Source organism: Dama dama, chromosome 19 (assembly GCF_033118175.1).
Source record: "Dama dama isolate Ldn47 chromosome 19, ASM3311817v1, whole genome shotgun sequence".
Lineage (NCBI taxonomy): Eukaryota > Metazoa > Chordata > Mammalia > Artiodactyla > Cervidae > Dama > Dama dama.
Window position 1 is genome coordinate 90,757,025 of NC_083699.1, and position 19,172 is coordinate 90,776,196.

The following is a 19,172-nucleotide window of genomic DNA, read 5'->3' on the forward strand; positions in this document are numbered from 1 at the left end:
TAGCCTTCATGTCTCAGTTTTCTGAGAGAGAAATAATCCAATCAGAAATTCCAGATTTTCTAGGACTTATCTGGTGGTCCAGTGGCTAACACTCTGCCCTCCCAATGCAGCGGGCCTGCATTTGATCCCTGGTCAGGGAACTAGATCCTGTATGCAGCAACTCAGAGTTCACATGCCACAATTAAGACCTGACACAGCCAAATAAATATAAAATAATCATTATTTTAAAAAAAGAAAAAAAGAAATTTCAGATTTTCCAAGAAGGTAAAACTGCTCCTTATAGCTAGTAAAGTATCTTTGTTTTGAAATTAAATACAGATGAAGTAAATACAATTCAAGCCACTATGTTATGTGTGAAAATAATTTGCCTGTGTTTTTTATTTAGTGGTAGTGTGTGCTCAGTCATGTCCAACTCTTTGCTATACCACAGATTGTAGCCTGCTTCAAGAGAGTCTGACATACTTAGTTCCATATGGTGATAAGTGTAGAACAATTTGATTAACCTTATAAACAATACTGGAATGCTTATGAGCATTTGACCTACTGTAATGATAAGCTTAATTTATCCAATTTTCAAGAGTTGTTTACATACTTAGAACATTTTTCTTATTATAGTTCTACGTTTGCTCAGTTAGGCATGTGAAATTATTAAAAGCAACATCAACTATATTAAACTTAAGAGTTGAAATATACAGAGGAACTTAAATTTTTGAATGAGAATAACAATTTAAGGGAAAGTTATTTTCTTCAACTTGAATTAGTCAAACATCAATGAGCAAATGAAAGTGACTATTTCAATTTTATTCCAAGATAACAGATTTTTAGTAGAATAAAGATTAAGATGAACTTAATTTGATTTGATGCTTTTTGGGTCCATAACTTTAATTAATAAATAGCCTAAACTTTTAAGTGTAAGATATCTTGTTTTGTACAAACACTCCTCCCTTCCATATAGGAACACACGAAAAAACACTCCCAGAGTCTCAAGCATCATCCTGCTCTCTACGGAACCCTCTAATTGGTCTCCCAACTAATTAGTGAAAACACTAATTGCCAAAGCGATCTGTTCAAATGTAGATCTATCCATATCCTTCTGCTTAAAATTCTTCAGTGGCTCGCCATGCATTCAAGATCAATTCCAAACTCCTCTTTATGAAGAGGCACCGTGCCTGGACATATCTAACCTCCCCACTGTCCCCTCTGGCTCTCGTTCTATCAGCACCAGAATGGGCCAGGACCCTTGCACCAGCTGCCTTCACTACTGGACCTTCACCCTCTGTTCTCTCCTCACCTGGCTGTCTGCTAACCCCTTCAAAACTGAACTATACATTGTCTCCTCTGGGAAGACCTGCACCTATTGCCTCATACTACGGCTGTTCACTGGGTTTATCACATAATGATGGGTTGGTTTGCCTGAGTGCTCCCAATGGAGACTCCCATAACTGGGACTATGTAATTTAAACTTTAGTCCCAGCAGTGACTGTGGTAGCAGGAACTAGACAAATGTTCAACAAGTAGAAGAATAAAGTGGTTTCTAATACCAAAGATGGCTTCCCTGGTGGCTCAGTGGTAAAGAACCTGCCTGCTAATGCAGGAGACCCAAGTTTAATCCCTGCGTCAGGAAGACCCCCTTGAGAAGGAAACTGCAACCCACTCCAGTATTCTTGCTGGGGAAATTCCACGGATAGAGGAGCTGGTAGGCTACAGTCCATGGGGTTGCAAAAGAATTGGATAGGACTTAGCAGCTAAATATTATCTAGTCAGAAAGTTTACCCAGAGAGACTCCCATGCTAAAGACCAGAGCAGCTGAGAATTAATTTTCCTGGCCTCATACTTCTCACTGAGAGCAGCAAGAATGGAAGAGGTGCAGCTAGACCCACCATAGAAGAGTATGGGTCACAGGAGTATTTTATGAGTGAAGGGCATGCATGTATGGAGTATATGGCTGCCAAGGCTTTCCAGATCTTTGGTGTAATTTTGTGCTTTGAGAGAAGAAATGCTATCTGCAAGAAATGGTTTTGCAAGACAGTTCTCATTTTCATAAAACCCACACATACCAACAGCAAGGCCAGCTAGAGAAGCTGCACCTAAGCATGACATATCAACATGAACGGGTCTGTCTATAGTCTCATTAATCAGGTCTGAAGTCATCTGCATCACAAAACTGTTCTTACAAACTCCTCCATCTGCCCTGTGGGGAGCAAGATACTGGAGATAAATTACTGTAACAAAAGCATAAAAACATTATTCCTTTTTAAAAAGATCCACACATTTTTGTTTAGATCCTTGATTTTATTTTTAAAGTTTAACTTTTTAATTCCAAAATTATATCACTTAGCATTGACCTGAAGATCACAATTTTTAAACATTTCCCTTGTCCCTACCATCAGTTTTCCCACCTGCCTGGCTTGACCTGGGACTAGTGGCCAAGTGAATTAAGCTAACATAAAAATTCATTTGGACATTCCGGCAAAAAATACATGAAGCTTCCATGATAAAAGGATACCCACACACTCAAAAAAGAAACATTAAAGATTTTTATAAAATACATATAGGTGCTAAGAGCCTCTCAAATTCCATATTGGTCTATATTTTCCTTAAATCCAAAATTAGCTTTCCATCCTCTCCAATTCCTATGACCAAGAATTTCATTGCAAAGAAAGTAAGCATAAGTTCTTTTTGAAATCCTGAATAACCATAATGATGAATATACCAATAGCAGCTAGCACTGATTTCTAATTTCTAATGAAATCTCTTAGAAACAAAGTGTACATACCGAATTTTTCTTACAGGAATATGGATCTCTTTCTGCATCATCTCATATAACTGTTTGTTTCTAGTTAAAAAACAAAGAAACTACTTAGAGGCAATTCATATCATAATAACTTTTTATTTTTTCCAATCTAGAATAGTAGAAACTGTGGTTTTATTTACATGATATTTATAAAATATGCAAAAGAAAACACTATATTATGCTAACTGGACATCAAGAACTGATGCTCAAATAAGCAAGAGATTCAGGGCCTTCTGTTTTTCACTCTGATACAAGAGAACATACTTTTTCTTTCAGAACTGAATTTAATCTATTACCATTCTTGCAAATACAAATGTAAAGCAAGTATCCATTTAATAGGTATGGATGACACATCATAAATGGAATTTTTAAAAAATCATAAAATATAAAAAATAATGATTTTATAATCAGAGAAACTGTAAACATTACAAGTGTTCCATTAGATCCATTCAAGACAGTTGCATTCTTAATTTTAATAAGCTACACCTGACCCATAACAAAAAGACCAAAGGGAATATACAGAAAGAATAATCTTGGTGAGTCAATCTTTGAGTATCACAGCAGCATTGTTAGAATTCTCCTTCATGAATGAGAAAACAAAAACTTTTCAAAGTTCAAATTTTGAATTTTTTATTCATAATAAATTTTATTTTTAAAAATCATTCAATTTTCAGATATCAAATCTAAAGTGGTAGTGGTACTATTAATTGTGGGAAAAAAGAGATGCAAAAAAATAGCAAATAGCAATAAGAACAGATTATATCATATAGTATGAACTAAGAGTCTCATGCTCTAATGACTGAGCTAGCTGGGCCATATAGAGTATGAATGAAAACTAAAGGTATAAAGAGTTAAAATTAAGAAAAAAATTTAATTTAGTTTAGTAGAAATTAATAAAAGGAAACAGCAGTACTGTATGAGGAGGGGGTAGTTTAGGGCAGGCTCCAGTACCTGAAAGCTATAGACTCCAAGATTGCTCGGACAAGGTGGTATTTATTGGTGGAAGGCTTCAAACCCATAAAAGAGGCACATGCACAGGGGTCACTTAATGGAGCCTAAGGTAAGAGACAATAAAAGTATGTAATTATTGCTATAAATTATAGCTATAGACGTGAAAGCATATCATAGTAAAATAATAAAAATATAGCCACTTTAGGAAAAAAAGAATGCTTATTTAGAGACAGTTTTAACATAAATGACAGCCCCCAAATTATGCCAATTATTCAAATAACTTTTTGATAGGACTTAAGCAAAGTTGAGTCACAGATATTAGATTTGTGAGTCAGATCTTCTGTTTGTGCCTGTACAAAGAAAAGGGTTTGAAGCCCAGAGTAATAAATTATGAAATGCTTAGCTAGATACATGAGGAAAATGAAAAGCAATGCTAGTATTTCCCCTTTTCTCCAACTGCAAAGTGTTTACACTGAAATTGTCTACTAAGTAGAAAGGCTTTTTGAAGATACTAAGTTAAGACTTCAAGAAAACTACAAGGCAAAAAATGTGTTTTTCAGTGTCATAATTTATATCCAATATAGTGTCAGGCTTTCAAACTAAACTCTATTTTTTAGTTTACATAGTATTATTGACTAACATCAGAAATGACTCAACCTAACATGTGCCTTGAAAAGGCCATAATCTTGAGCTGGAATTATGCATTCATCAGATGAAGTTTGTATTCATCTTTGCATCGCCAGAAATGCAAGACAATTCTGAGACAGGAAACTGAAACAGAAAGTTCTCAGTCAGAGCTTGCCATTTCGGAAGGAAACAGGCAGAACAGTTCCAACACACCTACACAAGGTCATAATGGAGGGATAGGCTGAGGCTGTCAGGAAATAATGGTGCCCAGAAGCACCTTCTAACTTCAGGGCCTGACACACCTTTACCTGGAAAACTTTCTACCACACCTTCTACTAGTTAATCCTACTCCTCTTCCATAATTTGGCTCAGCTTTCTCTGGGAAAACTTCTCATCTCAGAGACTAGATCAGGTGCCCCACTATCCATTTTTTATGGGATCCTGTAACTCCTCATCATATCACGTGCCACAGTTTATCATCACATGTATCTGTGTTTGTTGAAACTGCATCTTCCCCGCCACACTGTTAGCATCACAGGCAGAAACTCATCTGATGTGTTCACGTGTATCTCTGGGGCCTGGTACTGCACCTGGCCCCCAACAAGGGATCAACACACATCTGCTGAATCCACGCGCAAACAATACTTTCCCCAATGTCTCAATTGAAGAAATTCTGCTTTACGTCTTATCTTTACCATGACCTAGCTGTTCTTCCTCCTGTGATTTTATTTTGATAATTTTCCACAATGATTAATACCTGTTGGTGATTTACACAGTAAGAGCTGACATACAGTAAAGCTGGTCTATATACCAAATGACAGGATACAGTAAAACAAAGATGGGTCAGACTCAACCAGTTCAATTAGTCCCTAGTAGTATGCTAGGGCTTTCCTGGTGGCTCAGATGGTAAAAAAATCCGCCTTCAATGTGGGAGACCTGGGCTCGATCCCCGGGTTGGGAAGACCCCCTAGAGGAGGACATGGCAACCCACTCCAGTATTCTTGCCTGGAGAATCCCCATGGACAGAAGAGCCTGGTGGGCTACAGTCCATGGGGTCGCAAAGAGTTGAACATGACTGAGCGACCAAGTACAGCACAGTATGCTATTTTTTTATTTTTATTTTTTGGGCACACCACGTGGCTTGTGGGATTTCAGCTCCTCCATCAGGGATTGAACCTGCCCCCTGACAGTGAAATTTCCCTGGACTGTGAGGGAATTCCTTTGCTATGGTTTTTTTCCTGCATAAAAATGACTTCTTCCAATATACCACATAAAATCTTGATAGAACTGGCCTGAAATCACTTTTGTACAAATAGCTATGAACATATTTTACCATTAGTAATAAGCCAACTTGAGGGGTTATAAATTCCATAGAAACCTAAAAATTTCTTTATAGGTTACAATGTCCCTACATTTGTTAATCCAAGTAAATCTCTCTTTGGGAGGATAAAACAGGAAAAACAATGTCCTTTTAAAAGGCCTGGTCACATCTTGCCAGGGCAGACAGCCTCCAGCCACACCTTCAATCTATCACTGCCAAGCCCATCAAGGGAGCTCTCCAGAACCATCAACAGACCAGAAACAACAGGACTCAGCAAATTTCTGTGTGGTTCCCTGAGCAAAACCAGCAGACTCCTGCCTGGGGCACAGACTACCTGCCCCAGCAGGCCCTTGTCCCCAGCGGAACTTCAGCCTAATTTCCTGGGGGCTTGCAGGATGGTTCATGCCACCATGCCTCTTACCCTTGTCAATCTAGACCATAAAAGTAAGTTCCTCTGGCTCTAGTTGTCTTAGCATTTTAAGAATATTTTATGCTACACCAGGAGACAGCCTGGCAGAGTGGTGAAGAACCTGGACTTCAGAGTCCTAAAAGCTAGCTGTGTCACTCACTGGCTGTGTGAGGCTGCCGGTCTGGGACTTGAAACACGGCTGCTTTAGACAAGGATTCTTGTCCAAAGAATCTTTGTCTGCCAAGTGACAGAACAGCTCCAAATCTCAGTTTCCCCAGTTTCAGAATGGAATGATGCAAGTATTTTCTACCTTATTGAGTTACTGAGCATTAAATAAGACAACACATGTGAAGAATTTATGACAGTGCCCGAGACACAGTACATATTCACAGGTTAGCTGCCACTACAATTTTGTTTAAGATTTTTTTTTTGATGAGGACCATTTTTAAAGTCTTTATTGATGTGTTACAATATTGCTTCTAATATTTATGTCTTGGTTTTTTTATGGCCAGTGAGGCATGTAGCATCTTAGTTCCCTGACCAGGGTTCAAACCCACATACTCTGCACAGGAAGGTGAAGTCCAAATCCCTGGAGCACCAGGGAAGTCCTCTCACAATTTGAATTTTAGTTGTCATTTCTTATTCAAACCCTTCCCACTACTACTCAATTTCTTCATAACTCTTTCATTATGCTTTCTCAAGATTTCCTTCCATTGTAAATCAACTCCCCTAACCCTTAAGTAACTCTGAGATGTGTCTTCCACTGATTTTGTGGTTGGTTGCTCTAACAAGCCTGGCTCTGGGCTGGACAAATGGCATTCAGTGGCAGGTCCTCAGGCTTCCACACTCCAGGACCAGGAGGACACTGTTCTAGTCTCCCATGACCACCATCAGCCACTGTACCTCTGCGTCAGGGTTTGCTAAGGTCTGTATCAACATCATGCTTTATCTCCCTTTACCTTTCTGTGGCTCAGACATCCCAGTCATCATAGAACTAGAGGGGGAGTTCACAGCCTCTGCTGGCCACAGGGAGAGGAGGTCTCAGCAAACCACCTGAATCCTTGTCTAAAGCAGCCGTGTTTCAAGCCCCAATCCCACTGCCGGCACCACAACAGCAGGGCGTGAACACAACTGACTCAACGTATACCAAGGCTTGAAAACACAAGCTAGCCCAGTCAGAGTCCTCCCCTGGAAATGTGAATGAGGAAACTCTTCAGAGGAAGCTGATGGGGAAAGGATGCACAAGGCGGAAGAAGGCTGTATTTATTTCCAAGCCGTGAAAAGGCAGAAAGTTGAAGGATATGAATGACAATAAACAGAAGCTATGAGGAAGAAATGGTACAGAGCAAAGCTGGTAAGGAGAAGAAAAAAGCAGAACCACAGAGAGGCAGAAACCACAGAGAAGAACACTGAGAATTACCAAGTTAGCTGCTAACTCCTCTCCATTCCCAATGCTCAGGAGTGTGTGGATAGACAGCTCCTCTTGGGGGCGTGGAGGTAAGCAAGCCCGTTCCTTGCAAATCTAAGAACCCTCACTGGAGCGTGCCTACTCATCTGCTGAAAACTGGCACTTAGCTCAAGGTCCTGCCCACCATGCTACGTACGGCCAATGTCACAGTAACTTCAGCATCAAGTAGATGATGACTGATGCTTGCCTCTGATACCTGTGAGGGGTGCTCTAGTTCAGCATGCCCCTCCCTAGACAAAGCCACAGTGGCTGCACCAATCGATGCCATCCAGTGTACAACCCCAAGCTCTAGCCCTCCTGGCCCGTTCCCTACTGTGGCTGTCCCACAGGTTCATCTGTCCGCGAAGTTCCTCCAATGCCCCTTTCTCAGCTGACACCCCTGAGGTTATTAGGAGCCTTTAATATCCTGCCTTCCACTATCTGCAGCTGTAACAGTTTTCTAAAATCAAAGGCAGTATCACAGATACATGACCCTTCCTTCCTTCCATTCTCCTAGCCCGCATTTTCTCTAGTTGTTGATGCTAGCAGCTTATAAGTCATCTCCCCGCTATTTTCCGAACAGCTTAGTATCAACGCACTATTGTTGCTTGAATTAACTTTCAGTTTCCAATTGAGAGTTTCATTTTACATTAGGAAATAACTGTCCTGTGGTCCTCCCCCACCCCACCTCAACACATGGCCAGGTTACACGCATGCCAGGACAGGGATACTCTGTGAGCAACACAAAATTAAAAACCATATGAGTGATAGTGTCGTCTAATCTTTAGGACTCTAGCATTACCTTGGGGTTTTTAATTATATATTTCATATTATTTTTACAGGGATATGAGTTGGTAGAGAAGTTAAAGACAGAGCTACCAAGACAGAGTCACAGCGAGGTCCCACAGCACGTTTTTCAAAAAGGGAAGGATCCACAGTCAACTAATTAAACCCTCCCTTGGAGAAGGCAATGGCAACCCACTCCAGTACTCTCGCCTGGAAAATCCCATGGACGGAGGAGCCTGGTAGGCTGCAGTCCATGGGGTTGCTATGAGTCGGACACGACTGAGCGACTTCAATTTGCTGATGACAACTCTTCATCTCATCTTCCCCCTCAAACCTCAATCAGACAAATATTCTGCGTTCCCTGTCCTAGCATGGATGATCGTCAGGTGCCTCGCATTGCTCTGAAGAAGATGCAATGCAGTCTCTATATGTAGTCTATAACCTCTTAGTGTTTTAGGATAAAGTATACAGAAGGAAATTATCATAGATATTAAAATAATGCTTGTTTAAAACTATAGTTTGAAAATATGGTATTTTTAGGGATTTAAAACTACCCTGACCTAATTCTATCTAATTCTTTTTCACGAGGTTCTACATTATATTATCCAAACTTTTATCTTGTTTTTGTTATGTTTTCCGGGCTATGATGCATGGTATGCAGGATATTAGTTTCCCAGTCAGGGACTGAACCTATGCCCCTCACATTGAAAGTGGGGAGTCGTAACCACTGGACTGCCAAGGGAGTCCCCATCCAAACTTTTAAATTTGGGGTTTCTTGTAACTGATTGTTTGAGTATAGAATAGACTAGAAGGAGAAGAAATTTTTATTTTTAGAAAGAGGAAATATTTAGTGGAGAGATTTTGAGGAATATTAACAGAACTAACTCCACCTCCCCACCCCCAAAAGGAATTTTGTTTATATAATACTACACCTGGAAACAGTTTTTAAAAGTCTTTGAAACAATATACTAAAATTAGAGACAGTATCACAGATCTTTCAATTAAATACAAAATTAAATATTATAAAATCAAGCCTTTTACTGAGTTCACTTTTTAGTTAGGCAAAGTAAACACCATCCCACACTACAATTAACCAAAAGAAATTCTGATTTTTTTTTTAAAGTTAATGAAACTTATAAACAACTGAAAAATATTGGTGTAGTATATACCTTAACATTACTTTTCTAATTCTCAGTGGTATACCTCATCTAAGTAAAGAATGCCAATTTACTGATCTATTTTCCCTCACTGAGAAATGGCTATTTTTAGTCATGATAAAGTAACCATGGATCTTACGTAAAATTCTATAATAAACCTGCCAACTTTTAGTTTCCACAGAGATGGAGTTCTGAGCAGAAGCCAGGAGAATTTGCTCTTCCCTCTTGTGGAATTCATGCCAGATCAAAACACAACTTCTGGGATTTCCTTGATGGTCCAGTGGTGTAGACTGTGCTCCCAGTGCAGGGGACAGAGGTTCAACCCTGGTTGGGCAACTAAGATCCTGCATGCAACATGGTGCAGCCAAAAATAAAAATGAAATAAAACACTGTTTAAAAAAAAACACACACTGTAACAAACTTAAAGCTTGATAATCATTAAAGAAAAAACACAACTTCTCAGCCTGAGAAAGTACCTTTTCCCCCTTAGTTCTGTTCAGTGCTTACAGTTTCAGATAAGGGAATAGCAGTTATATAATATTAAGTGTGATTAAGAAGAGGGAAGGGGCTTCCCAGGTGGCTCAGCAATAAAGAATATGCCTGCAATGCAGCAAACATTGATACATGAGTTCAATCCCCGGGGTGGGAAGATCCCATGGGGGAGGAAATGGCAACCCACTCCAGTATTCTTGCCAAGATAATCCCATGGACTGAGGAGCCTAATGGGCTACAGTCCATGGGCTACAAAAGAGTCAGACATGAATGAGCAACTAGACAGCAAAACAACAAGAAAAGGGAAATGTTTGTAATTGCAATTAACTTTTAAAAAAATACCTGCAATCCACTAAAAGATGGAACAAAATAAACTCCTTCAGAATCTTCCAAGCTTTTGGCCATTTTTTCAGTTTCAGCAGCATCTGTGAACAGATCTGCAAAAACAAAAACAAACAACAACCAAAAAAAAAAAAAAACCCTAAAACAAACCGAAGAGGTTGGGGAGGGACAAACAGAATTATACTACATGACTAGTGTTCACCTGCATCAACATTTATTACAAATATTATGTGAAAGGTTGCTCACTTAGAAGGGTCAACAAAAAGGCAAGCAGCTCTAGTGTTATGTGGGTTCTCCCACGGCAAAGGTTTACAGCCCATGGAAGGAGTAAGAGAAACAGAGAACCCTCATAGATGGGCTTGGTATGAGCCGGCCTTAGTTTTTCACTTAAATATATTTGGGCTGATCAAAAATCAATTCTATGCGTTTTTTGGCATTAAAAAAAAATTCTCCTAAAGATGACACTCATTCTAGTTTTCTGATGAAAAGGTCAGCTACTATACCAACTAGAACAGTCAACCATATTAACCTATAACAACTAAGACAGTCAACTGATAAACTATCCTAATGAGTTCTATAAAGGGCTGGTAATACATATACTAAAAGTCAATCTTTATAAAACAAACAAAAATAAATCAAGATCCAATTTAGTATATTTTTTTTACTGAAGTATATAATATAGGAAGATGAACACAGGAAGACAAACAGGTTCTAAGTATAAAGCTGGAAGAATTTTCAGTGTGGATACACTCAGGAAGCCAACACCAAGATCAAGATACCAATTGCTTTTGTTCAACAACACGCTTTTGAGCTTCCTTCACTTTGTTACAAGCAGCTGTACTTCACTCATTCTCATAGCTATATCATATTCCATTCTCACCAAACACAATTCATTCAACTGTTCTACAGCTGATATATATGTAGGTAGTTTCCAGTTTTTGGCTAATATAAACAGGCCACTTTAAATACACATGTATCTTCCTTTTCATAAGTATATGTACATATTTCTGGTTGTTACATATCAAGGGATGGAATTGCGAGTCCTAGGATTTTCACATTTACACTAGCTTTAGCAGACATTGCCAAATCATTTTCTAAAGTGGGTTTTTTTTTTTTTAAACCAATTTAAGGCTCCTGTCAGCCATATGAGAGTTCCAGTTACTCTATATTCTTACTAACAATTGATACTGTCTATGGTTTTCATTTTCACTATTAGTTGGAATTGCACAATAACTTGATTTCTTACTTCTCTGTTAACTAACAAAATTGACATACTTTTCACTGGCCATTCAGATACATTTGTTTGTAAAGTGACTCCTGAATAAGCATGTGAGAATGACAGCGGAGATCATGTGACAAGGATCAACACTTGGTCATAATAAATATTGTTGGCCTTACACTGTAATAATGAAAGATTTATTAAAGACAAGAAGACTATGGAACATTTATGATAAAACTACAATGCAGGAGATGCCAGAGATGCGTGTTTAATCCCTGGGTTGAGAAGATCCCCGGAGAAGGAAATGGCAACCCACACCAGTATTTTTGACTAGGAAAACCCATGCACAGAGGACCCTGGTGGGCTCTGGTGCTTGGGGCCGCAAAGAGTTGGACATGACTGAGCATTCATGCATGTGTGATAAAACTAACATTAATATGGACTTCTCAATAATTATTGCAAATTTTACTCAAAATGACAGTTATTTAGATCCATAAGTTACATTCATTTGTTCAAAATGTCCAGATAACACTTCAAAAACTAACATATTAAGAAGAAAATACTGCTCTTAAAATCTATATATTTAAGAAATCATGTCCAAATGTCTAACTTTTAAAATCAAGATGTGGAAACTATACTAAATGGCAGGTTTGAGGAAAGATTTTGGTAACAGACAAGGAAACAGGGGGGAAAAAAATCTAGTTTGTTCACATTCTTTACTGGTTATTCTGTTCTTGCTTGAGGAATTTCTCTAAATAATCTTCTACTTAAACTGTTCTCATATGTGCTTCTTGACAGCAAGTCTTTAGGAGTAAACAGACTTCACTCAGTCTCTCCCACTGAATGCAACTAAGAAGCCTGGATGCAATCCTGGATGGGTTACAGCAGAGCTATCCAAGGACACAAAAGAATAAGCAGGCAGTCCAACCAGGGAACTGTGACTACCACCAAGCCGGCAGTGAATTTCCTCTTCTTTATTTTCTCTGATATCTCCTGTCCTAGAACCAGGGACAGTGTGAAACCTGAAACTGGGGTCTGCACACTGGGAGTAATCATGAGGAGCTTCTGAGGAAGCCCTTTCTTTCTGATTTGAGGAGGAGGAGTCAGGGGTCTCCTACAGAACAGAGAGTGGAGAAATAATCCCCTTGTTCTTGATTTTTGAAGATTTTTCATTCTACCTGAATAAGAGAGAAAAAACTTTGTATTTTCATGTTTTTGCAAAAACAAAGAGGAGAGATAAACCAAAAACCAATGAAGTGACTCTCTACAAGGGGAAGGAAGACAGGATGAAGGGACAGGAGAGGGAGTCAACTGTTCCTTTTACGAATTTTACTTAGAAATCATATTAAAATTCCACACTAAAAAAAAGGTGCTCAAAAAGGATGCAGCAGGGAAAACTAAAAATGAATGATAACAAAAACAAATAAACCCAATTCTTTTCAAATTAATGAACTCAGTGAAGGGAGAAGAAAAAGAATTAATCTAAGTAAATTTGAATAGCATGGTTTGACCGTATACACTTACTATAAAGAAAAAAGAAAAAACTCTGCAAACAATCTTTAATGCTGTTTGTTGCAGTGGTATAGGTCTAGTAATTCAAATTCTTTGGTGTATATTTAAAGATTGAGCAAATGAGTATATAATATTGTGTTGGAAGCTAGGGTTCTCAGTGTGGAAAGAGGGAGATAAAAATATAAAACAGGGACCCTTCTCTCGTACACACACACACACATTTCTACATTTCTAGCTCAAGTCATTGTTCTTATATATTTAAATTTTTTTTTAATTTATGAAATTATACACTTTATTTATTTATTTTGGGGGGCTGCACCCCATGGCATGTGGGATCTTAGTTTCCCAACCATGGATTGAACCCAGGTCCTCCCAGTAAAAGTGTGTCCTAACCACCGGACCACTAGAGAATTCCCCCAGTCATTGGTTTTAAATACCATTTCCCCCTAAAAGGAGGCAGGGTTCACTGGAAAACTTAATGGCAAGTACGAAAAACAGAAGATGAATTTATCATGTTGTGCCAGAAATTAAGCAAATGCTAAAAAAAAGAATACAGATAGACATTTCTAAGACATGGAAGCCAGTCTAAGGAGATTTTCACCGACCAAATCTGGGACTACTGAGAATTAAAACACAAAAGTAAGAACTAGAACTTATAACCTGCTGAATAAAATAAGAAACCATTAGTTTATATCAACAATAACAGAGGAAATGGAGGGCTCTTCCTAATATAACAACAGAATGTTAACTAATAAACAGAATGGAAAAATGGAACCAGAAAATACCATTTTTTGAGCCATCCCAGTAAAGACTGATTCAGGTATGAAACATCAATGAAACCTGAATTTAGGGGGTGGGGGAAGTTTGGTGAAAAAAGGGATATCACCTAATTGCAAATTATCTACCAACATATTACTTATGACAAAAAAATAGTAATTATACAACAGAGAAATCAGAAAATATCTTATGCATGTGAACAAAATTAACAGAACCAAAACAGGAATAAGGAACATTCTGCATCTCCAGGTATGTATTCTGAGAAAGACACATTATCACTTATTTATAATTTCAACCCAAATACATTACCTAGATCTAGACATAAAAGGGCTTTCCAGGTGGCATTAGGGGTAAAGAATCTGCCAGCCAATGCAGGAGACACAAGAGACATGGGTTTCAGGAGACGGGGTCAGGAAGATCCCCTGGAGGAAGGCATGGTAACCCACTCCAGTATTCTTACCTGGAGAGTCCCCATGGACAAACAAGCCTGGCGGGCTACAGTCCATGGGGTCGTAGAGACATGAAAAACCCAAACTGAGAGACATTCTAGAAAATAACTGATATTCATCAAAAATATCAGTGGCATGAAAAACAAAGCAAAGCTGAGGAAACTATTCTAGATTATAGGAACTTATAAGCAATCATGGGCTCCCCTGGCGGCTCAGACACTAAAGAATCTGCCTGCAGTGCAGGAGATGCATGTTCGATCCCTGGGTCAGGAAGAGCCCCTGGGGAATGGAATGGCTACCCCTTCCACTATTCTTGCCTGGAAAATCTCATAGACAAAGGAGCCTGGAGGGCTACAGTCCATGGAGTCACAAAGAATCAGACACAACTGAGTGACTAACACACACACATGCATAAGCAATCCTGGACTGGATTCTGTAGTGGAAAAAAATTGCCATGAACGACAGGATTGGGACATATGACAAAATTGGAATGTAGACTGTAAATCTGATGAAAGTACTGGACCCAATGTTAAATTTTCTGAAGTTAATAATCTCACTTGAGGGATTCTTGTTCTTAGGAAGATGATATTCCTAAGAATATTAGGAAGAGGAGAATATTAGTAAGAGGATATTCTTGTTCTTAGGAAATAACACAGTGAAATACTACAGGAAAAGGAGTAAGATACATGCAATCTATTACCAAAGAGCTGAGAAAATTATATAGATATTTATCTATTTTACAGCATATTGGGGGTTTCGCTGGTGGCTCAGTGGTAAAAAATGCGCCTGCCAATACTGGGTATGATGATTTGATCCCTGGGTCAGAAAAGCCCCTGGAGAAGGAAATGGAAACCCACTCCATTATTCTTGCCTGGAGAATTTCAAGGACAAAGGAGCATGGCGGGCTACAGTCCATGGAGTCACAAAGACTCAGACATGACTGAGCAACTAAACAACAACAACAAGAGCATACTGGATGGAAAGATGAATGGGTGGATAATAGATAGATATAGTAGTCACGGCAAGATGTTGAAACATGGCAAATCTGGGATAAAGGGTTTATAAGAATTTTTGCACTATTTTTACAATTTTGAAATTATTTCAAAACAAAAAGTTGAAACAGTTCTCATTGTCTCTTCCTTTCCTCTCTGTCTCTCCATATACATATTTATACACTGGGTAACTTCAGTTCAGTTCAGTCGCTCAGTCGTGTCTGACTCTTTGCGACCCCATGACTTGCAGCATGCCAGGACAGGACTCCCTGTCCATCACCAACTCCCGGAGTTTATGCAAACTCATGCCCATCGAGTCGGTGATGCCATCCAGTCATCTCATCTTCTGTCGTCCCCTTCTCCTCCTGCCCCCAAACCCTCCCAGCAGCAGGGATTTTTCCAATGAGTCAACTCTTCGCATGAGGTGGCCAAAGTACTGGAGTTTCAGCTTCAGCATCAGTCCTTCCAATGAACACTCGGGACTTATCTCCTTTAGGATGGACTGGTTGGATTTCCTTGCAGTCCAAGGGACTCTCAAGAGTCTTCTCCAACACCACAGTTTAAAAGCATCAATTTTTTGGCACTCAGCTTTCTTCACAGTCCAACTCTCACATCCATACATGACCACTGGAAAAACCACAGCCTTGACTAGACGGACCTTTGTTGGCAAAGTAATGTCTCTGCTTTTTGATATGCTGTCTAGGTTGGTCATAACTTTCCTTCCAAGGAGTAAGCGTCTTTTAATTTCATGGCTGTAATCACCATCTACAGTGATTTTGGAGCCCAAAAAAATAAAGTCTGACACTGTTTCCACTGTCTCCCCATCTATTTCCCATGAGGTGATAGGACCAGATGCCATGATCTTAGTTTTCTGAATGTTAAGCTTTAAGCCAACTTTTTCACTCTCCTCTTTCACTTTCATCAAGAGGCATTTTAGTTCCTCTTCACTTTCTGCCATAAGGGTGGTGTCATCTGCATATCTGAGGTTATTGATATTTCTCCCGGCAATCTTGATTACAGCTTGTGCTTCCTCCAGCCCAGCATTTCTCATGATGTACTCTGCATATAAGTTAAACAAGCACGGTGACAATATACAGCCTTGACAGACTCCTTTTCCTATTTAGACTCAGTCTGTTGTTCCACGTCCAGTTCTACTTGTTGCTTCCTGACCTGCATACAGGTTTCTCAAGAGGCAGGTCAGGTGGTCTGGTATGCCCATCTCTTTCAGAATTTTCCACAGTTTATTGTGATCCACATAGTCAAAGGCTTTGGCATAGTCAGTAAAGCAGAAATAGATGTTTTTCTGGAACCCTCTTGCTTTTTCGATGATCCAGCGGATATTGGCAATTTAATCTCTGGTTCCTCTGCCTTTTCTAAAACCAGCTTGAACATCTGGAAGTTCTCGGTTCACATATTGCTGAAGCCTGGCTTGGAGAATTTTGAGTATTACTTTACTAGCGTGTGAGATGAGTGCAATTGTGCAGTAGTTTGAGCGTTCTTTGGGATTTCCTTTCTTTGGAATTGGAATGAAAATTGACCTTTTCCAGTCCTGTGACCACTGCTGAGTTTTCCAAATTTGCTGGCATATTGGGTGCAGCACTTTCACAGCATCATCTTTCAAGATTTGAAACAGCTCAACTGGAATTCCATCACCTCCACTAGCTTTGTTCGTAGTGATGCTTTCTAAGGCCCACTTGACTTCACATTCCAGGATGTCTGGCTCTAGGTGAGTGATCACACCACTGTGATTTTCTGGGTCGTGAAGATCTTTTTTGTACAGTTCTTCTGTGTATTCTTGCCACCTCTTCTTAATATCTTCTGCTTCTGTTAGGTCCAAACCATTTCTGTCCTTTACTGAGCCCATTTTTGCATGAAATATTCCCTTGGTGTCTCTAATTTTCTTGAAGAGATCTCTAGTCTTTCCCATTCTGTTGTTTTCCTCTCTTTCTTTGCACTGATCACTGAGGAAGGCTTTCTTATCTCTCCTGGCTATTCCTTGGGACTCTGCACTCAAATGGGAATATCTTTCCTTTTCTCCTTTGCTTTTCGCTTCTCTTCGTTTCATAGCTATTTGTAAGGCCTCCTCAGACAACCATTTTGCCTTTTTGCATTTCTTTTCCATGGGGATGGTCTTGATCCCTGTCTCCTGTACAATGTCACGAACCTCCGTCCATAGTTCATCAGGCTCTCTATCAGATCTAGTCTTGTAAATCTATTTCTCACTTCCACTGTATAGTCATAAGGGATTTGATTTAGGTCATACCTGAATGGTCTAGTGGTTATCCCTATAGCTTAGAGATGTTTAAAAGAAAAAATAAAAGAGATCAGTTTACCAATTTACTTTTTATTATTCTCTCTCAATTTCATGATTTGCATAGCTTTGTCATTTTTGGCTTAGAAATTTAAAATGCTTCTCTTTATTTGCTTCTTAATAAGCACTCATCATTTTCCTCCAAGTATCATTTTTAATTTTCTTTTTTATAGAATTACAGTCATTTTCTTTACTTTCTACTATTAAATTGTGTTTCCAATGCTTTCCTTGGCCCTATGCTACCTTAGAAAAGATATCAAATTTCCAAGTGGCTAAGTACCATTTAAATACTGTTTTTACTGTTCCTTTTACTATTCTAACTGTATTACATAATACTGTATTCTAACTGTATTACTTAACAAGCTGCAATGTTCCACTCTTGCTTTTCCAAGTATGGCACTGAGAAAAGGGTTTGGTGGTGGTGGTGGTTGTGTGTGTCTGTGTGTGTGTGTGAGAGAGAAAAGGGATTTACACAGACTTGAAACAAAAATATAAATGAAACAGAAAGAAGAACGAAAAACAGAAAACATGTACACTTTGTTGTCTATACTTGATCAACAATTTGCCCCACAAATGACACATCACAGAATTAAAAGCATTCATCAGTTCAGTTCAGTTCAGTCGCTCAGTCGTGTCCGACTCTGTGACCCCATGAACTGCAGCACACCAGGCCTCCCTGTCCATCTCCAACTCCCAGAGTTCACCCAAACCCATGTCCATTGAGTCAGTGATGCCATCCAACCATCTCATCCTTTGTTGTCCCCTTCTCCTCCTGCCCTCCATCTTTCCCAGCAACAGGGTCTTTTCAAATGAGTCAGCTCTTCACATGGGAAGGAAGAAAAAAAGAATACCATTTTGAAGCATCCAACAAAAATACTACTTTCTTTTGTAGACCAAGCATGAACACACATGAAATCTTAAAGCCTAGCTTAATTACAGGCTCTTGGTATTAAGATCAATTCAGTCTCCTAAAAGGATATCCAAATGTTCTTAATGTTCTTAATGTATGCAAACAATGTGTTTACATTACAGTAAGAAAACTTAAGTCAGTTTGGTATAAGAGCAGCTCAAATAAAATAGAACAAAGAGAAGTCTGGCCTGCTACCAGGAAAAAATATATTTTTATTTGGAATCACTTTATTTGCATCCTTTGCTTTCTCCATTTTGAGATTTTCTGTTCTAGTTCTTTTGAGTAATTTCTTCAGACAGAACTACTACAAGGCCAAGACATGTGCCTTCTGTACTTAATCTGAATGTCTTAGTCAGACCCTGGAAAACTAGCTAACTATTTTTTTCTCTGTAACGTGTAGATGTAGTTCCACTTTCCAAACTTTACAACTAACTTACATGCTGATCTGATTCTCTCCTCTTTATAAACAAACTATTCTTTCTATCTTGACTCTTTTCTTTATTCTTGAGATTCAGACAATTCATCTACCTATGACTGTCTTAGTTTGTACCCTTTTAAACTTGGTAAAGCCACTTCACTCTGAAAACTTAGGTCTTTTTTCAGCTCAGGAAAGTTTATTTTCAATTCTCTCTTCAATTTTTACATTTTCCTAATTCTGTTTCCATAATTCCATTTT

The 19,172-nt window shown here is 38.9% G+C and overlaps 1 protein-coding gene across 3 annotated transcripts in view; it reads right to left on the reverse strand.

The window, feature by feature from the left end:
* The window catches only part of GK5 (glycerol kinase 5), a 79,114-nt gene that overhangs the window by 7,653 nt on the left and 52,289 nt on the right, over positions 1-19,172 (reverse strand). For 2 of the 3 annotated variants that reach the window (XM_061167768.1, XM_061167770.1), the window contains 4 exons: positions 10,327-10,421; positions 3,746-3,849; positions 2,777-2,836; positions 2,058-2,191 (listed from right to left, as the gene is read on the reverse strand). In XM_061167768.1, coding sequence (XP_061023751.1) covers positions 2,058-2,191; positions 2,777-2,836; positions 3,746-3,849; positions 10,327-10,421 — 393 coding nt within the window. Of the gene's footprint in view, positions 1-2,057; positions 2,192-2,776; positions 2,837-3,745; positions 3,850-7,592; positions 9,837-10,326; positions 10,422-19,172 lie in introns of those variants that run through there. The other variant, XM_061167769.1, reaches the window with a different exon arrangement.